General features: G+C 37.5%; 1 protein-coding gene across 19 annotated transcripts in view; it reads right to left on the reverse strand.

Moving 5' to 3' along the window:
* The window catches only part of LOC135102649 (broad-complex core protein isoforms 1/2/3/4/5-like), a 55,775-nt gene that overhangs the window by 19,288 nt on the left and 8,711 nt on the right, over positions 1 to 27,776 (reverse strand). For 9 of the 19 annotated variants that reach the window (XM_064007960.1, XM_064007967.1, XM_064007959.1 and 6 more), the window contains exons 4-5: positions 26,850 to 27,110; positions 26,225 to 26,347 (exon numbers count right to left, since the gene is read on the reverse strand). In XM_064007960.1, coding sequence (XP_063864030.1) covers positions 26,225 to 26,347; positions 26,850 to 27,110 — 384 coding nt within the window. The other 10 variants (XM_064007956.1, XM_064007953.1, XM_064007954.1 and 7 more) reach the window with 7 other exon arrangements.

Here is a 27,776-nt window from a genome sequence, read left to right on the forward strand (position 1 = left end):
ATACGATAATACACACAATATAAAGCAAGGTATCATGACATTTCACTTCACCACCTCTTCTCACACCACAGAGCACCGATGTGCATACTCAGACATCACTAACACATTTCAATACCAAACAGAAGATTAAGTTGAAAGTCTCAGATGTTAGGTGAACAGAGATTCAAGTTACATAGCTATGTTATTATATTCTGTGTGTCATATAATGTTACCAGATAGGAATGGTTCTGAAGCAACAGGCCCCATTCCTGTGATGGTGCATGAACAGCAATGGGCATCAAATCATCAAGTGTCTCTCCCTCTGATGCATGTCATGCATTACTTCCCTCTGCCACAGACTTGCTTTCACTGAAGGGAAGGAAATCTTCATCAAAGCTTTCCTCTCTGTCTTTATTGCCACACAATCCACAAACATCCACTACATACAGATACATATAAAAGAAATGGCTTTAGGTGTTAATAGGATACTTTAAGATGAAAATCCATTCCATATAACTTTTACTATATTTGCAGCCAATAGTCTTCAAGTATAATTGACAGAATACAATGCAAAATTGCATTATTAGCCATTTATTTCAGAAAAGTGAAGTGATGCACAGGAATTCCAAGACACAGTAGGGTAAAACATCCCAGCGTGGTGAGCTGGGCCACTGGTGGTGCTGTGTGGTGGTCCACCGCTGGCACAACACATAACACAAGGAAATATTATAATACTATATACTGGGTAACCAGTAAGGCATCACCTTATGAAGGCACAACCCTCATTGGGCTTAGACAAACCACACACCCCCTCTCTCTCCACAGCAGTTCCAGTGTGACTGGCAGGAGTGTGGTGACAAGCACTGCCACATGGGGAAACACTAGTGTTGCTGTGTGACAGGTGACGTGCTGAGGTGATGGTGATAAACATGCTGCTATTTACCTCAGCAATAACACCTTTGTCTGTCACTGGGCAAGTTGGGCTTTGCACACCCAGTCAGACTTAATATTTTCACAGAGTAGTGAGCAGATACTGTATTCCTGCAGCAGAGGAAGATGTGTGTGGTGTGTGAGAGATCTTAAGTCTTTATTACTATCTGTAACTGACTGACAGCTGATCACAAGTCCACCAAGTGACCCTCCACACTGTGAGTGAATCAAACACACACACACACACACACACACACACACACACATTAACAGACATATCCTAATTTTTGTAAAATGTATTTTGAATATAAATTTGGCTACAGCTTTGAAAATTGGGAGATTGGGAGATAAAACACAAATTTCTTTTCATAATGTACTTTCATAAGCCAGCAAACAATTACTGCAATACAGGGTGACTTTTACAGAGGTAAATATATGAATAGTACATTACGATTGAGTAGGAACATACAAAAGTTAATAAACACATCTTTCAACAATACTGGTTTAATTGCATTGAATCAACACATTTCACTAACATGAACACTCAACACTAACTGCAAGATTAATAAGTTCTCCATATAATATTATGAACATCTTAGGGTAGCAAAAAATTTCTGTAATACTAAAAACACTGTACTAGTACATACAATATTTCTTATTTTCTTATGTTTCAAATATGTAACATTTGGATCCTGTAACCATTTCAGAAGTGTAATCACACATCCTCCTTTTTTGGCAAGGCGATGCTTGGTAATGAAGGAAATTCAACCACTATTATTGCTAACAGCTGCTACTTTCCCTGAACAAAAATCTATTTTTGTTCCACTCATATGAATTAGTTCATTATTCTTTCTGTACTACCACAATATTGTTTCCCATTCCTGGGCTGTCACTCCACCACACTCCTGGTTCAGTGAGCAACTACCCTGCATCACCCTCAATCTATGTGTTATTTTGTTAATGGACCAAAGTATCTAGTAACTTTAGCCTTGTTTTTGTGGTGTCACTAAAATTATTCTTAACACTTCACTTTTGAATTCTTAATTATTCATCAATATTAACATTTCATTTTTGAGTTCCTAATTATTTATCAATATTATCTTATAAGATCCATAGTTCTGATCTTTACATCACTCTTCCTCTCTTAACACAAAGCACAGCAAGATTGACACCCATGCCACACCACGCTGCATCGAGCACTGGCACAGCACTCGGCCTGGCATGGCTGGGACACATAATCACTTACTCCACAGTACTGACTGTGGCTTCTGGGTTATCACAGTTCACCTCCCCAATGTTTCCCCAGTACACATTAGTATCACTAAAGCTGTAGAGCAAAGTAAAGCATAAACAGTTAAGCAGGCTGCCCACTCACTGTCTGGCTACAAGTCACACTAGGGGCCTGTGGATTCATACTTTAGCTTGCTAACCACGACACAACCACCAAATATAGATTCATACACTTCGCTATCTTCATATATTTCTTTCATTTTGGTATCAACACCCTGGACATCATGTACTGTACACCACTACTTTGGTCTTCATTCATCCTACTAACTCTTAAAACTCTTCCTGTAGCATCTGTCATCTCTTAGTGTTGGATATGGACTATTTTTTCTTCTTTACAATCTTACCAAATTCAATTATGGCAATGATCTTATCAGATAATAGTCTATGCTAGCCTTAAAAGCTGCCTAATGTACACAACTGTTGCTTCATCATCCCTCTCAACAATCCTGCAGCACACTGGAGGCAACGGCCCAATGGGTCTGCAGCATTCAACACTACTGGACCTACAGTTTTGTCTTATGTATTTATGAAACTTCAACAGATAACACTCAGATATTGAAAAAATTGAGAAATTAGCAAATATATACTACAGTATGTAACATTAAACATTCTTCTAAATGCATAAAAAACATGTATTGTAGAGAGAGAGAGAGAGAGAGAGAGAGAGAGAGAGAGAGAGAGAGAGAGAGAGAGAGAGAGAGAGAGAGAGAGAGAGAGAGAGAGAGAGAGAGAGAGAGAGAGAGAGAGAGAGAGAGAGAGAGAGAGAGAGAGAGAGAGAGAGAGAGAGAGAGAGCAGAATACTTGTTTTTCCTAAAGGTCAAAAGGTACTGTGGTGTGTTTGATGGCATGCCTTTTGAGTCTCTTTTTGGAGATGGCCGTGTAGGGACAGTAGGGACACGAGAAAGGCCTCTCCCCTGTGTGGGTCTTAATGTGATCCTCCAGGGTCTGTTTGGTTATGGCACGGTAAGGGCAGTGGGTGCAAGAGAAGGGTTTTTCCTTAGTGTGTGTGCGCATGTGATTCTTTAGATTAGTAGTGACTGAGGTGGAGTACGCACAGTAAGGGCAGCAGTGTATCTTAGCTGAGGCAGCCATACCCATGCCACTCCTAGTGCATCCTTCCCTACTGGTCTCTTGACAGCCTGTGTTGAGCCTCACCTGCAGAGGACACCTGGCTTACTCAACATTACACGTATTAGCACACACCACACTACCAACAATTTATATCACATTGTACATGGAAAGTTTTAAGCTATTCAGATAGACACAATCTTCTCACATCAAGCTAACCTAACTCCAATGTTGCTAAAGTTGTGGGGAACATCACACAAACAACATTCAACCTTAATTATGGTACAAGCTGCCAGGTACTGGCAGGCTAAGTGCCCTCAGCCCCTGGTTATTGCTGGACTTACAGAAGGCTACCTAGGACAGCAACAGAGGACATTAACAATATTTCTAACCCACAAAACTGGTTATTACTTGCACTCACAGAAAAGATACCCAGGACTGCAACAGAGGACATGAACAATATTTTTAACCAACAAAACTGAAAATGTAGGATCTCTCTCTCTCTCTCTCTCTCTCTCTCTCTCTCTCTCTCTCTCTCTCTCTCTCTCTCTCTCTCAGATTTGTCATCAATATATACAAGGACAGGTCACAAATGGAGATCATATAACAGAGCACATCTTCCAGCAACTAAATGTACCAACCCAGAACACACAAGGCAGTGATAGTCAGCATTGCAAGCATGTCAAGCAAAGTATAATGCATTCCTGCAACATGTTTCCCAATGGAGAAGCCGAGCCTACCTAGGAAAGAGTCACTGTCAAATACTTCCACCTCATTCAGAATTACGATGTCCAGTGAGGAAATTTTCACAGCTTGTTTCATTTTTGGCACACTTGCATGGCTACCTAAAGAACCATTTTCATCTTCCCTTCTTGAGTGATTGCAATGCTCATCTAAACAAACAAAACATGCTTTTCTTTTCTCATGAAGGAAGTCAGCAAGTTCCTTTCCCAAGCAAATGCAATTATGGTCCCAAAATTAAAATGAAAAAAAATCATCCACTTAACTATATTTAAGAAGTCAAGAAATTTTTTTTGCCTTTCCAGATTAATTAAAATTAAGTAAAATAAAGTAAATAAAATCAAACCAAATCAAACAAGCAGAAAACCAGTACTTAATTAAAATAGCATGTTCTGTGCCTTTCTTTTATTAGAATTCTGGGGTCAAGGACTTTTCCTTCTTCCAAGACTGACTACAAATAATTAAAGTAAAGTCAAAATCAACCCAAATCAAAACAAATAATATAAAGAAAAATATGGACTTAATAAAATGGTATATTTTTTGCCTTTCCATGCCATCAGAATCCAACTCCATGCTTATCAAAAGATTTTTTCCTTTCAAGACAGATTAAAAATAGAAAAGCAAAATAAAATAAAGTAAAATAAAAAAATATCAGAATTTAATAAACTAGAATGATTTCTGCCTTCCATAACATTAGAACTCTGGGCTTAATCACAGATTTTTCCCTTTTCCAGTGATAATAAAAATAAATAAATAATAAATAATAATAAATAAAAATAAATAAATAAATAAATTAAATAAATTAAATTAAATCAAACAAAAATTTAGCATTCATTAGAATAGCATGTTTTCTGCATTTCTGCCACATTAAAACTCTGGGCCTAATCAAGGACTATTTCCTCTTACCAGACTGATTACAAATAAATAAATAAAGTAAAAATCAAGCTAAATAAAAAAAAATAATATAAATAAAAATTCTGCACTTAATAAAATAGCATGTTTTCTGCCTTTCCATGACATTACAACTCCAGGCCTATCTAAGGATTTTTTTCTCCCTACAAACTGATTAAAAATAAATAAGGAAAATAAAATAAAAGAAAAACGAAAAAGAAAACTTAATAAAATAGCAAGTTTTCTGCTTTTCCACTGTATAAGAACTCTGGGCTTCTTTCTCCTTTCCAAATTAATTACAAATAAATGAAGCAAAATAAAAGTATAAAACCAAATGAAACTAAATCAAAACAAATCATATAAAGAAAAATCTGTTTTCTGCCTTCCCACAACATTACAACATTGGACTTTCTTTCCAGATGGATTATTAAGTAAAATAAAAAAAATAAATAAATAAAAATAAAAAATAAAATAAAATAGATAAATAAGTAAATAAATGAATAAATTTTAAAAATATCAGAACTTAATAAAATTGTATGTTTTCTGCCTTTCCATGACATTAGAACAATGCCCTTAACAAAGAATTATTATTTTTTCCAGATGGATAAAAAACAGAACTTAATAAAATAGCATATTTTCTGCTTTTCCACTAAACTAGAATTCTGGACTTCATCAAAGACATTTTTTGCCTTTCCAGATTGATTAGAAATAAATAAATAAAACAAAGTAAAAACATAAATAAATAAATAATACAAAATAAATAAATAAATAAAAAAAAAAATTAGCATGTTCTGTGCCTTTCCATGACACTAGAGATCTGGGCTTATTCAAGGAAATCTTTTTTCCATGTTCAGGTAATAGGTGCTTTAAGCTGTGAAGCAACTTAAACAACTTTCCCCCTGCAGCTGGTTGGTTCTAATTTTCCGACGTGTCGCAGACCTGGTCATTCGGAGCCCTGCCTGCACATGCCATGCCAACACCACATCATGCCACCGTGATGGTTGTGGCAAGTAACATTTTGCTACAAATGACGCTGTGTTTTCAATATGTGGAGATTTATCTGCATTGTGATCACACTGTTGTGTTCACGAGAGTCTTTCCTACCTAATGTAATAACATATTTCAGCATTCAATGATTAACTGTTGAAAATAACTGCATAAGTAAAACATGTTATAAACATTTTTTTTTAACATCTTCATAGTTCAACTTGTTGTAACTTTTTTTTTTTTTTTGCCAAGTTTTTACAATACATCTTGATTCTACAGTCACTGCTGAGTCTGATGGTGTCAACCAAAATTGGCAATTCTGTGTATGCAGTGAGTTATGGCATTTTGCACGCTCGAGCTCCATCTGCAGTGATGAGGTGATAGGTGTGCAAGATTGCCGAGATGCAAGGCAGAAACCTTCACTCACATGTGGATAAGTTGAAATATGCAAAGTACAGCAAAACGGTGGTGGATCTGACGAAGAAATGTCATAAAGTAAGAAAGATGCGCTGTCAAAAGTTACCTTCAAGATGTTTCTGAGACTGAAATAGTAATTTTCATGTGCAATGAACACCAAAAGATGTTCCTAGCCAAATCATCCTTGTACCCTCCAGGGGCCAGGCAGAATGGTGGGTTGTAGAGATGTGTGCTAACAAAATTAGAAACCCCAGCAAAGCCTCGCTCCCACTGGAGGAATTAAAATAAATGAAAGTAAAATCAAATAAAACCAAATTAAAACAAATAAAATAAATACTCAGAACAACATGCTTTCTGCCTTTCTATTACATTACAATTCTGGACCTCAATCAAGAATTCTTTTCTCTTGCCAGATTGGCTAAAATAACCAAATAAAATAAAGTAAAATTAAATAAAATCAATAAGAATGAGAAGAATAAAATGGCATGTTTTCTGCCTTTTCCACTGCATCATAATTCTGGGCTTATTCTAGAAGGAAACATTTCTGCCTTTCCACATTATGTCTGTACTTTTTTCAAGGAGGCCACACTTTCACAATCACCCAGCAAGAACTGAAGTACCCTCTAGCATCACCCACAGGAAATTAATTGCACACTACTGAAGATATAGCAGAGAGCACACTTGCAGAAGGAAACCACCATGTGTAAGTGTGTGTCTCATGAACAAAATACAATACAGGCACACCATGTAAGAAGGCAGGAAGTCCATCTACATCAAAAAGTGTGTGAAATCTTTTATCCTTTTTTTACTAAGCCACTCCCTCTGACATGTATAATATAAATAAATAATAAAGAAATTTAATTAGATTAATAAATAGATACATAAATAAATAAGTAAATAAAATTATATTTATGTTCATGTACCTTTATGGCTGTGAACATGGGTGATGTCTCCATTTGCACGTCTCAACAGTCATAAAGGTGTATTTACATAATAATTTATGGTATTTGTTTCCAGTTTTTCTGAAGAATCAATACTTTTATAATATTTTTTTTTTACTGATATCTATGAGAAATCAGGTCAGGGGAAGGATGATTGTTAAACCTATTGAAAATCAAATAAAAAAAAAATAATAATAAAAAGAAAAAATAATGATAATAAAGAAAAAAGTAGGTTAAGACAAGGGCACTATGAGTGCACCATTAGCTGTCCCAGTGAAGGCCAAGAGGAGGCACGGAGAGGCTTCTTGATGACTACAGCTGAAAGTATGTGGTACTCTCTCTCTCTCTCTCTCTCTCATACACACACACACACACACACACACACACACACACACACAAACATTGCCAGTTTTCAATACACCATACAATTTTCCCCCATAAAGGTAAAGCTGCAAACCATAAAAAGGTGTGTGTGACGGGTGTGTATCTGGATGCCTGCAGCACAACAGACAGGTGAGGTGTGAAGCAGGAAAGCTTTGGTTAGGGTGCACAATACATCACAACAAATCTAATAATAAATAAAGCATATTTGAATGTGATATTTATAGTGCCAGTCAGTCAGCTAATGATTTCAAACACATACAATTAAAGCAATATGCACTGATTGACAGTCAGAAGCTTTCAGCAGCATGGCAAACAACCCAATGTGACAGCAAAAATACAAAATTTAAATTGTAGGAGAAAACATGCTTTCCTAAATTCTCTTTAATAAATTTCAAAACAATATTATTTCTTAACTACCAAATTATCTTCAAAAGAAACTTTAAAGCAAAGCATCAAATTTGTACATGCATCCACTTCCTTGTGACCACAAGGGACATAAGCAAGTATGGGAAACACTACCACATGTTAAAACTATTGCCATTACATTTCCTCCCCCTTTAATAATTTCCTTGTAAAATAATGCATAAAACTGAGGGAATCATTTGAACAACCAGCAATTTCCTTTCCTCTCTCTGCCTCTTCTGTGCAGGCCAGCCAAACATGACTACTGCTTCAGGGTGTGGATTGCCAGCATGTGGTTCCTCAAAGCACTCTTCTCTCTTGCTCTGTACGGACAAAATTTACAGGCAAAGGGCTTTTCTCCCGTGTGAATCAGCATATGGCGGTTGAGGCCTTGCTTGGTGGTTGCTCCATAGCTGCACATGTTGCAGGAGTATGGCTTTTCCCCCGTGTGTGTCCGGATGTGCTCCACTAGTGTCTTTTTGGTGGTGGTCTTGTACACACAGTAGTTACAGGAAAATGGCTTCTCCCCAGTGTGAGTGCGGAGGTGGTTCTTATAGTTAGTGATGTAAATAGTGTTATAAGAGCAATAGAGACACTTGTGCTTTTTGTCGGTGGATGGGGCACGACGTCTTGGGCGGGCAGCACGGACGCCCTGTTCATCATCACTCATCTGATCGTTGCTCTCTGGTCCTACCTGTTGGAAAGCCGTCTCTCGGTAACGTGATTCCAGGTGAACAAAAATTTGGCATGCATGTTGTGGTGTTTCAGAATGCCTATGTGTGTGTGTGTGTGTTTGCATGTTGACATCTTATGTATGTGTGTATCTAGATTTCATGCATGTGTGACAAGGGGAGGGGAAGAAAAAGCATCATATAAAGCATTATAAGTGTGAAACAGTGTGTGTGGAACATATATCTAATAAGAAACTATGATAATAAACACATGGATTGAAAAATGATGCAGGAAACAGTCAACAACCTCTCTATCAAGTAGGACGGCTGAGTGGAAGGCTAAACACAGGAAGAACCATCAACAGGAGCCTTACTTTCATGGACTGACGACATGTCATACAATTCATCAAGCTATTACAATGTTACTGTTTTGCACACTTTGGTTATATCCTGGTACTGCTCTCCCTCCTTTGTATACACACACACACACACACACACACACACACACACACACACACACACACACACACACACACACACACGCGCACAATGGAAGAGTGCAGATGCATATTCACGTCCCTTGGCAAAGTATGCCACATGGATTCTTTCAGTGAAGATAAAAATAAAAGCATTGCATATATCAGACTGAAAGACCTCAGTGGAAATATGCTCTGGATACACACACACACACAAAAGTTGAATAGTTCTGTAGTCCAGCCATCAATAAGAAGAAAAGGCACTTGACATTTGAAGCAGAATAGTGAATACAAAAAAAAAAAAAATATGATAGTGATTCACTGAAAAACAGCTTCAAATAGGGAAACAAAATAATTAAGGTGTAGAAAAATGGAAATTGGGAAAATATGAATGCATATAGCAAATTAATGCCAAACTTGAACAAAGTTATAGGAACTGTAAAAAAAAAAACACTTTGGAAGTCTTTCTGTTATTTTCCAAGCTTGTGATGGTTGGAAGATACAACAGTGACTGATGAGGGAAAGATGACCCTCATCAAGGTAAGGAATCACAGTAAGGCAAAGGAACCACTTGCCTCACCAACCAGTGCCACTACAAGCACAAGTTGCATCTATGTATTTTATTTACTTTATTTTTTATCTATTCATTTTTTTCAAAAGCAATCCCCCATCCCCTCAGAGAATGTTCTTTCCACTTCACCTTCACAAAATATCCCTTGCATGCCACAAACTCTTCAGCGGCCGTAATTCAATATTAGAGTTCTTAGTATATATTACTGTGACCCCCACGGTGATCTCACACTCATCCAAAGACTCCTCAGTTATGATGGAGGTGACTCAGTGTTGCCACGAGGACCAAGTATTTGTGTGCGTAATTAGTCATTTGCAGCTATTACAAAATCAACTGATGCATCTCAACCATAAGGTGAATAAACAAATAAGTAAATAAATAAAATATGTATACATATAAAAATCTACAGTAATTAAAGTTTGTATCATTTTAAATGTTACTTATTTTGTTTTGATATTCAATGTGAATAAAAAAGACAGTATTCTTTTTATTATCTTTTAATGGCCGAACTAACTCAGGTAATTATTCCAATGGGAGATTCAGCTTTATCAATGAAATAATTCATTACAAGACTATTCACAAGAAAATAATACAAAACAGATAATACTTTTGATCTAATCATCAATCACCAGTACACGAAAATATACTTGAATGATGCACCAATGTGCACCTCAATACTCTCCTTCACTTCAAGACTTGCTCAGCCTCTGCCTCTGCCTCGACAAGCAGGAGCAAGTTTCAATGACTAATACAATATTTTGTGCCATGTAAAATGCTTTATCAGGGAAGAAACCCCAGATTTTTTTTAAAGGCAGTAATATAAGCTATATCAAATGCAACACTAAATATCACACAACACAAACAAAACTAACATAATAGTGGCTGTGTTTTCACCTGCATGCCACGCCCTTGGCCTTCAATACTCTTCAGCAGCGACCACTGGCACTGCACTGCTATACCAATAGTTCAAGAGTAACTTCTGCACAATAGTGAAATTTGTACTTTTACATAAATAAACAGTAGAGGCTGAAGTGCGCATTGATGTGCTGTGGTGTTGACACAGTAATACTGAAGGGCACCATGATGCACTAACATGTATTACTTTTATGCATCATGATGACATGATTAATTTGTATAAAACACTTTGAACTATTAATGAATCAAACTACACAATAAGATCTCATTTGAAGGTGACTGAAGTCAACATGTTGACTATGTTGTTTTTTTAGTCCTGGAAGGTACACTGGGATGCTCAAGTGATTTAAAAAGGAAATATAAAAGGTGCATCTTACAAGGCACAAAACATGGCACAATACCACAGGGAATGTGTGTCATCAATTTCACAATATATGTCTTACACCAGTTAAAGTCATTAATCAGAGACCAGAGTCATCTGCATCATGGAGACAGCTTGACAAGGTATAAGTAAGGTCAAAAGTAAACAACACCAGACTGTTACTAAATTCCACAAGTTAATTTTCAAATGTGATTTCACTGTTTCCTTCCATGATTGGCCAAGATGTGGTGTTTGAGTGTCACTTTCTGCACTGCTCTATAGGGACAGAAGGTACAGGCAAAGGGCTTTTCCCCCGTGTGGGTCCGAATATGTGTCATCAGGTTGGGCTTGGTGGTGGTGCGGTAGGAGCAGTGAGTACAGGAGAAGGGCTTCTCTCCCGTGTGGGTCCGAATGTGTCGGTTCAAATTGGCCTTAAAGTTAGTGGTGTAGAAGCAGTATGTGCAATGAAGCATTTTCCTTGAGGGGCTTAAACTCTTGCCCATGCACAAGCTTGAGCCTTCGGGAGCCTCGCAGCCACCTCTGTCCGGCCCCACCTGCAGGGATACTTGTCTTACTACTGGGGATCAACTCTAACTCACTGGCTACATCAGGCCTTTTCTCAGTGAATCAGCCCTAAGGATGCAGTGCTTCTAAATGCCATTCAGTGAGCTGCACACATTTAAATGTTCTCTAGTAACTAACACATTACAACACTTTCATTTCTACATCAACTTCCTTTCATCTTTTGAAAATGAAAATAGAATTTTCCAAACTTGATATTTCTTTGCTTTCAGTTCAAAGAAACAACTGGATGATCAATTTCCATCCTACTGAATTTTGGCCACAACTGCATCATAATGATAAACAACCTAGGAAGTGCCTTCAGTTGAATTATAACAAAATGATTTTTAATTCATGCCAACCAACAACACAGAACCAGAGAAATTAAAGATGAATGCCAGCAGGAAAGGGAAGGTGTCTGAGGGCAAACACTTTGTGGCTTGGAGGAGAAACACCACTGTTGTGAAATGAACCCAACAACGATTGCAGGACATGAATTAAACAACCTGTATTGCTCATTTTGACAGGAAAATAGTGTTGATGGAAAGAATTGACATAAGATGGAACAAAATAACACTGACTGACAAACAGGTTGCATATATCTAGCTATGCATCAAGCAGCTGCCAACAAGTGATAAAGGATGACTTATGCAAATCCTTGGCTTCCAGACCAAAGATGATAATGAAGACAGTAAAAGTATTTTCTGAGGCAAGGAAATTAGAACTTCTGAATAATTCTCAGCAGCTTGATTACTTCACCAAATATGATTTTCTTCACCAATACATATGACCCAGAAATGAGCATACAATACATTCCTGATCAGTATGCACCTGCACTTTGGTCTGTCAGTGAGTCCCCAAACTTTGTACCCACACACTGCTTTCCAGCACACAGCACCACCCCTGCCTTGTATAGCTGTCCTCCACTCAACATGTTAACAAAAAAAATTTTCTCTACCCAAATCCTCCTTTATGACCATTTTCTTTGAAAAACATAAATCAATACAAATGCAAAAATGAGTATGATAATACATGATTATCTCTCTTGCTCTCTCTCACACATGCACAAAACTTTTCTCTGCTCACTGGTCTGAGGTGTGTAGGGCCAGTTAGGCTCATGACCAAAGCTTTAGAATCTAGGAGTGTCAGACACTAAAACTATCTCAGAGCTTACTGACACATTGCTTTCTCATTACTATTGAAGTCATCACACATTTAGGAATTATTATTATATTCATAATACAGGTAAATATCCCATGATACATAACTATTCTTTCCACACCAAACACACCTCACTTATATCATTAACCAAAAATGTTAAAAGAACTCTACAAAAAATTTAAAGAATGGTGACTAAAATGAGTGGTAATAACAAAGCATAAGAGCCACAGTAATCTAGATATAGAAATGATGTACTAATAACACATCAACAATGCAGCCAGACAAGTGACCTCCAGTAAGCCACACTTCCCACTCACGACACTCAGTTTGAATTTTACTCTGCAACATTCACCTTATTCTTATCTTCTTTAAACTGTACAATAAAATCTAATTATATTTAATTTGCCATTCAATCTGACATCACTTCTTTTCATTAGTACTGTTACATAGTGAAATTATTACTCATGTTGCTATGAGCAATCTGTAACAGCTTCCTCCATTACTTCTCTTAATTTTTTACTCTTGTCCATTTTGAAATGGTGAAGATGAAAATGTCGTTAATTCATACACCTGATATCATCAACAGCTAAATAAATTGACTGAAGTAATGCCTAACCCACAGCACTTCTACTTACTAAATCATCTCTTAGGCCCCGGCAGAGAGGCAAGATTTACGTGATGGGTCAGCACGTGGTTCCTGAGTAAGCCAGACTGAGTGCTGCGATAGGGACACACTTTGCAAGCATATGGCTTCTCTCCAGTGTGGATGAGGATGTGTCGCCGCAGCGTCTCTTTGGTAGTGGACCGATACTGGCAGTGGGAGCAAGCAAACGGCTTCTCTCCCGTGTGAATACGCAAGTGATTGTCAAGGTTGAATTTCTTGAATGTGGAATACCCGCAATGTGAACACTGGTGCAGCTTGATAGCCGGTGCAGCAGCCCCCCCACGCCCTGAGGACACTCCCGGGTCTGGAAAACTACCAGCACTGTCCAGTCTCACCTGGAAGGGAGGCCTGGCTTACTGAGCAGAAGGTATTACAGGTCATCAACCATTTACCAAAATACAATTCATTCCCTTTTATGGAGGCACTACAATTAATGCATGTGACCTTTATTACTTGTTTTCTGTCAAGAATGAAAGAGGAACATCGTCCTAATCTCACAATGTGCATACACGTGCTGTTTCTTTTTCATAATTACAGAGTCCTTTTTCAAACAAACACATCATCTAGCTGTCTCAACCCACATCTCTCAACTTGTCTGTGACTTCCCATAAATGTACTACAGTGTAAATTTGCATAGCTTTTCTTTAATCCACACAGTACTTCTGCCACACTGCAACAAGCACCACTAACAAGCAAGTACTCATTCCCCAACATCAATGTGACCACCAATACCTATAGTCACCGCAGAACCTTTCAACAATGATGCTTCAAAATGGAGGTGACTGGCACACAACATAAGTTCTCTCACCATTACAACAATAAGGGGAATGAAAGTTGGTGTTTATTCACAAATAGATTCCTTCAGTTTACCCGAAGAAGCCAAGAGTGAAACTAGTCAGGAATAAACTTGCCTCATAACACCATTGTCTCTCTCTTGGGAAAGGTGATGTTTTGGGCTGTCCTTGCCACATTAGACAACATTCCAAAGAGGAATACATATCCAGAAGCTTGTAGGAAAGTAGAGGCAGAAGCAAGATTGGCCTGACAAGAGAGTAAACACATCCCTCTTTGTTACTCAAGGATGGTTTCCTGCTTCTCTGGTACTCAAATGTGAACCACAGCACACTGCAGCACCCACTGAACATCACACAACACTGGCTTCACCTTTTGCATAACATGATTGAAGCCTCAATAAAATCACCCCCCTTCACTTGTCCCTTGTACACACACGTTCATTTTCCCTGACTCATGTGTCATTGTTTCCTTGTACAATGGTGATGATTTTATCTTTAAATATTAACTTTGAATTACATCCAAAATATGTAATTGAAACATAATATCCTTCAAACTTTTTAATGAGGGTTCCTTCTTTCAAGTGTAGACCTATGCCAACACACACACAACACACACACACACACACACACACACACACACACACACACACACACACACACACACACACACACACACACACACATGAGCTAATCTCTGCTTCTAGTCCTGAGGTGAAGCTGGTCAATGTGTTGAGGTAAACTTTAGCAGGAGGAAATGCATTTGCTATCTGTGTATTGCAAGCCTCTGTGTGTGAGACAGAGGTATGTCATGCGCTTTAACATGGAAAGCAATTAAGCTAGAATACCACTATAAATAACTGTCTTCATTATGGACACTAAATGCCAATGGGTATTTTGGCAAACATGAGCCAGGAAGGAAGAAGTGTTTCTACTGTTTATCCATTGTGGATACCGGGCACTCTGCATGCATTTTTCTCTCAATATATCATGCATTACATAAAACATGGATATGTGAGATTGGAAATCTTGAAAGGATCAGAAATGGTCATCTATAAGCTCAGTATTGGGGATGTAACTAAATCAATGTCTTTCAACAGAGCAATGAGACAAGATGCACCTCTACTGTTGCTGCAACAATGGAAAGTACAATAATATGATGCTTAAATGTTGGGTGCAGTGGAGGTATTGATGTAACCTCTTATGAACACTGTCATGCTGGCCCTTATTTTGTAAGCAATTCACTGCCAAGAAAAAAGAAAAAGAAAAGCAATATATATATATATATATATATATATATATATATATATATATATATATATATATATATATATATATATATATATATATATATATATATATATATATATATATATATATATATATCCTCCTCTTGTACTGCATTTGGGAGTAGATATTTCCTTACTTGAAGAACATGAATGATGTGCTTCCTGATAACTGAGTCAAGCAAAGGTACATCTGTGCTGAGGTCATGAAGGAAAGCAAATTTTCTTCTTTGAACAGCAAGAGAAAAATCTAAAACATGTTGGCCATAGAAAGATTTTCTTACAACATGGCTTGCACCAAGATATGGTTTATTGGACCCATCCTATGGGTACACATCACAAAAATATGGTAGACACAATTATGGAAGAAAACTGTAAGCTGCAGAAATGCAACTGATGACTAGTATCACCTGACTATTGAATTAGAGGGAGCTCACATCACATGAATATAAGTACAATGAAAACCAATCACTCTACTGCAGGGATTCCCAAATCATTTAAAAGATTAATTCTCATTCAATTTGGATTTGAGCTTTTGTTCCAGAGTCCACAGTGTGTGTACACCACAACGACAGTTCAATATTTTCACTTGTATTGTGTTACAGGAATGACTACCCTAAACCGTCTGAGCCAATGAAACAGTGCATTAGGAACCCCTGCTTAGCTGTTATATCTAAAATTCATTAAAATTCAAAATTAACAAATAATGATGACTAGATAACTCACCACTCAAAATTTATAAATGTACCTTCCATTCAGGTAAGACTGACTTGTTTAAAATGTGCAAATAAATCTTCAGTTCTTATACATGAGCACATTCCTAACAGTCTGTCATGTGAATACTTCTCTTAAGACAATGCTACTTGCTTCCCTGACAATTGGTAGCTGCATAATGAAGGTACTCAACCTACCCTACTCAAAGGAACACAAACAGCTACCAAGATAACATCGAGTATGACCACTGGCACAACAGACTTGGGACATCTCTCTACACCTCACCACAGGAAGGCAAGACACCACAAGCTTTAAAAACTCCGTCATTGGCTATTTCTCAGGGCCATGTATTCTGCGTGGTGTTTATTCATGTGAGTCTTGAGGTTGCCCTTTTGAGTGGACCGGTAGGGACAGTAGACACATGCAAATGGTTTTTCTCCAGTATGTGTTCTCAGGTGGTTCATAAGATTGGTTGAGGTTATGGTGAAATAGCTGCAGTAGGTGCACTCAAATTTCTTGATGTGACTAGTCCAAGGTCTGACGTGACCCTCTGGCTTCTGCTCATTCCCAACAGTACTCTTGGGGCAACCACCCACCACAGCAAGCCGACCCATGCTGTACTTCTTCTCGGAGTTCATCGCCAATGCCTGTTGAAGGATGCCCAGCTCTCAAAATATATACAAAATTGAAGCCAATTTACCAAGTGAAATCTTGAAACACATGTACACCTAACATATCACTTCATATCACTTGCAAAGTCAGCCCAACTTATTCTCATTTCTAAACAGTTTGTCAGTGACAGACTACCTGATGATAATCATGTCTCCATTCTTTTAAGACTGGATGAAAGTTACTGAGAATCAGAGAAAACACACAACTCATTGTAAGGAGTCAAACCAGAAATAAATGTTGTGAACCAACAAGTTACTTTTATACAGTCAAGGATTTGCGTGTTATAAAATCAATACAAGAATGTTGAAGACGAAAAACTTACATGAGCACGGCAACTATTTAAAGCAAGGAGGAGAGTAATTAAAGTGAAATGGACAAGTCTATCAGTTTTATTAACAGAAAAGAAAACAATAAAATATGTTTCTTCTCTCACTGCCAGACAAATGTAGAACGTAAATCACCTAGTGTCTGGCAGGAGCCACTGTTCAGTGTGGGTAAGCCAAAACACACAATCCTACAAGCTTACACTGCACTAGTGAAGTTCATCCAGAAAACCCTATCACCAAACACTGGAGTCCCACACATTCACACAAGCTCTTCAACACTGAGGAATTATTTAACTGAAGCACCTGCACTTGCACTCATCACATCCTTCCTGTACTACAAGGAAAACTCTAACCTGTTATAAGAAATGCATAAGAAAAATAATAAAATAAATAAATAAATAAATAAATAACTGATGAACTATTTTGACTGCATAGAAAAGTGTCAATCTTCAGGTAAAAAATAAATAATTAATCAAATAAAAACTAACACACACAGTTTTGCATTCTCATTACTTAAGCTTATACCAGTTTATAGGTTTCTCAATAGTACAAGACAGCAAGCAGCCATCAGCCCCTCACTTCATTCAACCCCTCAGCTAAGTAACCCTAAGAATCCAACAACAAAACAACCACTGTACATACCCAGTGTAAAACAATTCCAAGTGCAAAATACTGCTCCTCTACTCTACATGTTTAAGAATACGTGGTAAATATCATCTTACTGTTTCATGCATCTCTCCACTTTATGCTATCATATATTACTGATCCTAAGACACATGAAAGGTGCTTTTGGTATCATTGATCTAAGGTTCCAGAGTCAAGGACACAAGTCAATCAACCTGCCACACTCTTCTCAGCTGAGCTTAGCATCTTCAAGTCTCAAGTTCACAGACCTATGGACAGTCTACCTAACACATCTTAACAACTAAAGGATCACCAGGACTCAGGACAGAAGAAAACCTCCAAGCATAGTGATGGTGGAGGTGGAGGCAGGTTACTTGACTCCTCACCCTGACTGTACCAGGGCTTCACTTGGGACACCTACAGCTTACAAAAATATTTGCTATTTCTTCTGATGAAATGGAACTCAATGGAAAAACTATTCTTAAACTACAAGGCACATTTAATTTCTTTCTAGAATTCATGTACAATACAATAACAGATGTGAAATTAACATTTTGTGTTAATGAAAAAACAAACAAAATATAAATTCAAACTTTATATTTAAAACAGCATCATTCTCTCTCTCTCTCTCTCTCTCTCTCTCTCTCTCTCAAACAGGTAACAGTGGGTTAATTATACAACAATCATAATTTTTAATGTGTTTCACTTCACCTCAACCAGCTTGTAATATTTTGTATGCATGTTTTTATTAAAACTTGGCTCTATTACTAATAATGCCATGTTCTGACCAAACATGGTGTCTTATATCAGCTTCCAGCATATCTATCACTATCAAACCTAAGTAAATTTTCATAAACCACATATAAAACTTCATTGCAAGCTCAGTGAACATGGGAGAGGCAACAGAGATGCCTATGGATGATGGACCACCTCAACACTGCACCAGTATTCTCATTTTCATCTGACTAAGCATATGGTGGTCATTATGAAATTCCTCTAATGAAACTCCACTAATTTGAGTGAGCCGGCCTAACGAATGCCAGCACCAAGGCATGAGAGAACTGACCTGGTGTGAAACTTAAAAATAAGAAAGAGAAATTAGAAAAAGGAGGATTTTCTATTAATATGAATGGTAAAATAGAGCAGTTTGAGAGAAAAATAACTATTTCTTATCATTAATGAGGTCTTATGTAATTAACACTCAGGATAGCAAAATGAATATACTCATTAGCAATTTATAACCAATAAAGAACTGAAATGCATTAACCAACACACATTTACAGTCAATCATAAGGAAGACAAGTGAGCAAGTATGTGAGTACCTCTGTGTGAGATCCTGCAGCAGTGAAACACTCAAACAAGACCAGACATGTTCCATGATAATGAGTACATCTGTATTTCTCAATATGCACAACCTGCCATGAGTTCATGACATCACTCCTTCTCAGCTTCCAGGTTGATTTATATTGTTTAGGTTAGTTCGGGTGCAATAAACATCATAAAATTGGGAAAGCTGTCCCTTTTCAATGAGCCAACACCCTCACATTATATATAAAACTATTAAACACCACATTCAGCAGTTTTAACTCAATGAATGGCCACCTGGTCCTTAAGAATGTTACCTGTGGTGCTATTAATAAGAACTATGCAGCTAAACAGACTTTAAATAATATATGGTACTCAGTCAGGATGAAGTCAGGCTATTGCATGCAAAAATTATGTATATAAATTAAAGCCACGGGTATTACTGATGCCAGCACGCACATATTGCACAAGTGTGACTGACTGAGCAGTCCTGAGGGTAAGAGTGAACACTGATATTAAGATTTCCAGATGACTCAGTCTTCTACCCAAGTGTGGCTATCTCAGTTTTAATAAAATGTATAAATAATTAAATGAAGGACCTAAAAAGCAAGCAAATAAAAAGCAAATGTGTTTGTGTCACCTACAAGATACTGTCCAAGGTTTCATTCAACTGGTGCTTCCAAAGATGCAAACACTCAAAGACTGGTGACTGAGTTATTTTTTTAAGATATCAAATCTGGTCTTCTATTGCCACCTAGTTCCATGTTAAGTCTGTGTCTGGTGCGCTCATGGTTACGCAACACATCCTTGCGGTTGCTGCGAAAAGAACATTCTCTGCAGGCGAAAGGCCTTTCTCCCGTGTGTGTCCGCACGTGGCGTGTGAAGTCCCGGGAAGTCTTGAAGGTTGCTCGCCAGCAGTACGGGCAGGTATAGCCTCGTGATCTACCATCTTTCCCAGAGAGTGACGAGTGTGCCTCCACCTCCGACTCCTATGGACGGTAGGGATATCATTTTGACCATAGCTACACTCAAAATCAACCCATACCTACACTGTAAACAAATCTTTAATATACTATAAAATAAATCAATGAAAAAAAGGTAAGAGTGAAAAAAGCTGATAAGCTTGAACATCTCATTGTACTTGACCTTCTTAGAGAGAGGGAGCAGGTGTGGCCCTAAATCTCTTTCATAAAAATAAACCCAAAATATGAGTTTCCCAAACTACACATAGTACAAGATATACACCATACTCAAGGTATGCTTCAATTTGAAAGTTTCAAGTATGATTTAAGTAAAAGAATATATTTCTTTCTGCATAGAACACAATATACCAGTAAGTGATACACAAAGTATAATATTTGTCTTGTTTAAAATGTCATCAGATAAAACGATATTTTTCCCCTCTGAGTATATTCATGATATTGTAAAGACCGTATGAAAATTCATTCCCCAAACAAAAATAAGAATTTTCCCAAATAAAAGTTAGTTCATGTATGAAGCATGATGCTTTATGGCAGCAAAACTAGGAATGTAGGCAACATAAACAGCTGACAGCAGCAAGGCCAGGATATGTACACAGTTACTGGGAATGAAAGTCCTCAGTACATTTCCATTCCCTGCTTCAATTTCACAAGCACAGCAGCAGTGTTAGCAGTTGGGTTTTGATAGTGATGGTGATGGTGATTCCAGTAAAGACATGATGTTTGATAGACAGAAACATGAGTGAGCAGAGTTCAAGTAAATGTGTCATGGTGATAGTGGTACGGATTAATAATGATGATGATGATGATGATAAAATAAATAAATAAATAAATAAATAAATAAATAATAATAATAATAATAATAATAATAATAATAATAATAACAACAACAACAATAACAATGTTCATTGTATAACAAACAGAAGTAATAAGTGTAATAATTATGGTTTTACAATAATAATATCTGTGACAGAAGCAAATGACATCAGAGATGGTTAAGGAACAATAAAGGTGATGAGGGAGATGAAATGATAATGTTTGTCACACAGAAACAAGAGTGTACAGTGAAGTAATAGTGTGATGAAGGCAACATAACTCCCACAAACACTTCTGTGTGTGTGTGTGTGTGTGTGTGTGTTCAGGTGTTGTTGTCTGGAAGGCTCTGCTGCTCATTTCCTTCATCTAAATTTTTCACTCAAATAATGTCCCAAAATATTGTTCCCTTTTATAATCCCCATTCCTCAGTATTGGTTTGGTTGATAGAATGAAAAAACAGATAATAAATAACTTTCATTTTTCAGTGTACTTATCTACAAAGTGTAACACACCACTCTTAAAATATGAATGTGAAACAAAGGGACTAAACTGCAACATTAATGCAGAAAATGAGACGATATAAAAATAAATTCATTTCTGATTAAAATCCCACCTGTACATGCACAACAATAATGCATCTATCACTGCAGTAAGGAATAAATATTACCCCCACAAACTGGTCTGTAGTGATCTAAGGTCAAGCCATATGCAGTCCCTGAAGTAATTTCTCAATATTTAAGTTTTAATATCAAAACAACTTCCTCAAGACAAACAAATTTCTGACCTCAAACTTCCTGTTACTGAGAAAAAGAAGATAAGAAAAAAAAAAGAAAAAAAAAATCCTAAGAAATTCCCTTTCCTTCTGTCTCTGTCACTATGCCTGTCACTGCATGTGTTCCTACAACAGAATTGTAAGGAAGGCTTTGCGACAGCCAAAAATAAATAAGATTACTTAAAGTACTTTTTAACTTATTAAGATCTTGTTACAAAGTTCACAATGACTATTTAAGCAGAGCCTCCTGCAGCTTATACACATTGTTATGCTTATTCAACACGTGGACCTTGACATTAGTGCTCTGAGCCGCTCGGTAGTCACAAAACGGGCATTTGAAAGGCCTCTCCCCTGTGTGAGTCCGAATGTGCCGTTTCAGGTCACTTGTCTGCTTGAAAGTCGCCCTATTACAGAAGGGACACTGGTACACCTGGGGTTTTCGGCTCCCTCTGCTGTAGAGCCTTGCAGTGACGCCCTCCTCGCCTAACGCCTAAGGGGATAAAACCCTCCATTACTGACAAGTACTGGTGTCCCAGCCAGCCTGCTCCTCTAATTGCCCCCCCACCTGGTCTCCCACCCCTGGCTACTCATGCTACTCAACATCAAGACACACACACTACTTATACTTGAATATTAATTACACTTTATCTCTTCAATATCCCTCCTATTAAAATGAAAGTAATGAAATGCTAGAGTAAAAATGTTGCTGAAGTATTAATGGCAATTTGCTCTTGAAAGGATTCACATAATATATAACTCTAATAATGTTATTCTTTCATAAAGTTGGCATTTTGAAATACTATAAATGGGTCAAAGATGATTACCATCACAAAATATAAAAGAAAATATTATTGTGTCAAAGGAAAAACTTTAAGCATTCAAGTAATACAAAATAAAGACTTCCATTTCAAATATAAAAATAGCTGATCCTCAACAAAAAAACTGAAGTACAGTATTACCCAACAGCAGCACCTGTGAGCACTACTTTGTTTCCTGACCAGATCACCAAGGACTCAACACCCTCAACAGAGTGTGTTGTTACTGAGGGAATGTCTCATTTACTCATAACAGTAACTCCTTCCCAACTATAAAGGCTGAAATCAGGAGCAAAGCCTAAACACACACACACACACACACACACACACACACACACACACACACACACACACACACACACACACACACACTAAAACTTACACATTTCATAAGATAAATATTTTCCTACTGATTTTGTGGTAGTCTCTCTCTCACAACAAAGAAACACACAGCTACCTCACCACAACACAACCCCACTGGACCAGTTGAAATAGCATCATAAAGAAGCAGAAAGTACATTAAAGTTGAAGCAATACAGGACAACAACCAGAAGTCAGCATTTTCTGTTCAAAACTCAAAGATAAATGATAAAAGATTTAGAGATAAAGAACATGAGAGAGAGAGAGAGAGAGAGAGAGAGAGAGAGAGAGAGAGAGAGAGAGAGAGAGAGAGAGAGAGAGAGAGAGAGAGAGAGAGAGAGAGAGAGAGAGAGAGAGAGAGAACTACCAATACAGAAAACACAAAGCCCCTGACAGCTCTCACAGTACAAGTCTCATCACCAATCTAGCCGAGACAATAATCAAAACCCAAGTGTAATTCATAATTGTCCTTCAATTTCTGACTACCACTTTGGACCCTATTTGGAGACTTGCATCTCAGTGAGCTTTTTTTTTTTTAATTAATTATTTTTTTATTGGGTTTTGTTGCCCTTGGCTGGTGTCCCTCCTGCATAAAAATGTGACCCAAGAGTTTTTCCACTAAACAGGTCTCCTCCTCCTTTTCCTTTCTAGACTAACTTCTTTCATTTTCCCCAAAGTTTACATCTCAAGTGTCCCCTTCATGAGCTCCTTGTGCTTCTAAGTAACATAAGACGTGTTACTCCAGAGAATCAAGGATCAAATTTCAAGTGAATCCAGGCACACTGTTCAAAAATTTTTGCATTCCTCACTGGTGATGACTGCCGTTATGAAATGAGTTACAGAATGAATAAGCAACCTGAGGAGGATGTTGATGTAAGTCGTAAAAGAGAAGTAAAGTGAAGAGTGGAAATGTAGAATAGAAGATGAAGGGGAGGGGGGGTGGGGAATGCCATGAATAAAAGACGCATACAGACTTGAAAACTTGATCTTCCTGAGTCTAATAGTTCTGAATTCCTATATTCCATGTTTATCCCATCAGAGAGAGAGAGAGAGAGAGAGAGAGAGAGAGAGAGAGAGAGAGAGAGAGAGAGAGAGAGAGAGAGAGAGAGAGAGAGAGAGAGAGAGAGAGAGAGAGAGGAGATGAGAGAGAGAGAGAGAGAGAGAGAGAGAGAGAGAGAGAGAGAGAGAGAGAGAGAGACTTTTTTTATTGTCACAAGTTCATAATTTCCAATGATGAATCAAGTTCATAAAGTTACAGGGTTTAAGTAGGGATGGTATGAATGTAAACCATTCAATAAATTGCTTTGATATATTAACTGTTAAGCTTACTGAGAATATCTTTGTCATCTTAGATATAAAATAATAAGTGGTTTGGTAGTCTTGACACACAGTAATAGTTTTCCCTGCCCTACCTGCACCTCCTATTGCTTCAGTACTAATTTAAGTCTGGAAGTGTCAGGCCAAAAGAAATGACCAGACAGAACAGAGATATGTCTAGCTGCTGTCTGCCTTCCAATTTTGTTTTTGAAAGGCATAAAAAATTGTGAACAGCAAACAAATAGTTAAGGATGTGGATATAAACTAATGTATATTTCTCTTAATGATGAACTTCTTTTATGAATTTCTATTCTTACTACTGCACATTATCTTCATAATACACATACATTAAATGACCGGAAAAAAAATATAAATAAATAATAAATAATAAAAAGCTGAAGTTTTTGCTTTCACTTCAAAATGATAACATGCACCAGCTTTAAAACTCAACAAACTCCAATAAAAAATACAAAAAATCAAATAAAGAACCAAAGAAATGTATGAATTGTCACAGGCATGGGACAAAGAAATCTTCCATGCCATTAATTTCTTTTAGTTGTTAGCTGGACATCTCTGCCACAGGCATCCCAATGACTACCACCACCATAAACAACAACATCTTGTCCTCATCAAGCTGAGGGGTACACAGTGTTTCTCCAAGACTGGAGGACCAGACTCTTCTGGCAATAAAATACACATATCCACCACCTACAACACACACACCTCCACAGCTAAACAAGTGTCCAATAATCAAAGGAACAGCTGTATGTATTTTTCACACAGGCTTAATTCGCATCATGGAAACATTTCCATCACATCTTCCTATGAAGCCTCACACAAACCATGACCTAAAGCTAATGCTTCATGGGGCACCTATACAATGTGAGGTAGAAGGGACAACTTGGTTACTGATAAAAATTTCACCAGGCACTGTTCAACAGGCTAAAAGACTGTCACAATAAAAGCTATCGATATGATTGACAAGTTTGTGTAATACAACTCCCAATCCATAGGTTTTGACAGCAACACAGCCAAGTAAAACACCCTGAAGACCAACAGTACGAGGATAAAGGTATAGTATACTTGCCTAACACTTAAGGACACACACATATAGAGCAATAACCCAACATGTAACACATGCACATTTGTCATAGTAGTACTATATAGTCTTATTCTTTACAAGAAACAAAACACTTCGATTTCAAGTACTAAAGATTTCAATAAAGAGCAAATATATCTTACAAAACAACAGAATGGAATACACCAGAAAAGGAGCCATTGAGCATTGATCTTGAATTAAAATGTCTTCAGTTACTGCCACCATCAAATAAATGGCCACACTGTATGTATTTCAGATGATGACTTTAGGTAAATAATAAAGAATATAACCAAGAGCATATAAAACTCAGATTGCTTTCCAAGGCATCACAAGACAACATGGCAGGGGTTTGATGCATGACTCTTCAGTGCCACCACTTACCTTGTCCACCACAGCACTTGCAAGGCCACTCTGACTAACCTGAGGTGCTGGCCACTCACCTCTCACCAAGCTATGCTATCCTAAGCTATGCTACTCAAAGCTTCATTTACTATACTGAACAGCCTCAGTTGAAAACACAAATAAACTGCAAAAATTAACAAGAAAATATAGATAACAAATTAGGACAAGGAGGGGAGGAAATAAGTGTAAAACATGAAGAGACTTCAGCAAATGACAGGTTTACTCTAACTCAACACACAACAGACTGTGGCACCAAACACTAAAGTATCACACAACAGATGAACTACATTCACTCATTATATTATATAAATTTCTAATTTAAAAATGTTTGTGAATTTAGAAAATCATATGGCTCTGGACTAAAAATCAGATTATTTGATGAGCCTGACAAAAAATTGTGGCAGTCAAAAGAATGAACTATCCACAGTTGGGCAACACTTCCCATCACTCAGGACCCCTCAGACAACACAACACAGATGCTTGGGAAAACAATGGCAGTGGCTCCTTTTCTGGGATGAAGCAGAACAACACTCACCATTTGGTGTGCCTGAGGCTGCTGTGTGGGGAGAGGCTGCCGCAGGTCCTGGTGCCGGCTGTCACCACCATAACTGTCCACGCCAGAGAATGTACCGCTCATGTCACCACCACCGCCCAGCCACTGCCGCCACACCACCAGAGACAAAACAATCAACTCTCCTGACAATGCTGGGCAACATCAATGTTCAAACTTTTACACTAACGCAGCTGCTTCTTCTGGCTTCACAACCATCACAACACTGCTCTTCCTCCCTCAGAACCTACATGAGAGTGGCTGTCCAGAAAAATTAAATATCAAAAACCTTTCAAGCTAGAGGCACTCAAGGACCTTCAAGATCATGTTGACAAAACTGTCAAAATAAAATAAATAAATAAATAAATAAATAAATAAATAAATATATAAATAAAATAAATTATAACAAATAAATACATAAATAAAATAAAAATAATTAAATAAACAAATAAATAAATAGGTAAATAAATAAATAAACAGACACAAATTCATCTAGACTTCTGAGTAAGTTTCTTGTCAGTTGTTCAACACTTCAGCACAAAAAACTGAATCTCTCTCTCTCTCTCTATCTCTTACACACACACACACACACTAGCAGCCTCCGACTTACCCCTTGCATACCAGACGGCCCAGCCAGCGCCTCCACAACGGCTTCAGGCAGGTGGTGTGTCTGGGAGGGAGCGAGGGACTGCTGCTCATACTTGGCACTCAGCAGCTGGTGTTCTTGGGTGCCTCCATCACTACTGGAGTTCTCTAGCCTACCATCAGATGTCATGGAACCGTAGTCCATCCCAGAGCCCATTAAGCTATCTTTGTCCTCAGGAAGGTGATCCATTATCTCCTCTTTGACTAGTGTTTCTTCTAACATTACCTGCAGTGAGAGATGAACACACATCAGTACACAGTAACAATTCTGATGACTCTCTCTCTCTCCTATGATACAATTAAAAAAACAGACAAATCATTAAACTAACACTTCTGATGCATTTTTCTCTTATAATGTACAGACCCTTTCCAAAATGATGACTGTATTTTATTTAGTAATCCCCATCCTCCCCAGTACACAATAACATTTCTGATGACTTTCTCTCTTATGATACAATTACAAAAACAGACAAATCTATTACAGTGATCCATGCACTGATATTTCTGATGCCTCACTAATAATGTACACAGTCTACCCAGAATGCATGACTGTGACAGGAATTATTATCTTTAGTAATCTCCTTGTTTAACTCAAATACTTTCAACATCATGTGATCTATTGTAATGCAGCATCTCTAGCTATCTTCAACTGCTATTTTTGTGGTTTCTCATCTTCCCATACCCTCACTGCAGAAGACATTTTGAGTTTTCAGGGAGTACATGTTAGCTATTTATTTCCTTCCTAGACTCTCTATAGCAGCTTCTGAGCTTTCTCCTCTTCATGAAAAAAAAAAAAAAAAAAAAAAAAAAAAAAGTGACCAAGATCAATACACTTCTAAAATAAAAATTCTCTCACTATATTTCATCATGACAAAATAAAAGAGGAATAATA

The sequence above is a fragment of the Scylla paramamosain genome, chromosome 8 (genome assembly GCF_035594125.1).
Source record: "Scylla paramamosain isolate STU-SP2022 chromosome 8, ASM3559412v1, whole genome shotgun sequence".
NCBI lineage: Eukaryota > Metazoa > Arthropoda > Malacostraca > Decapoda > Portunidae > Scylla > Scylla paramamosain.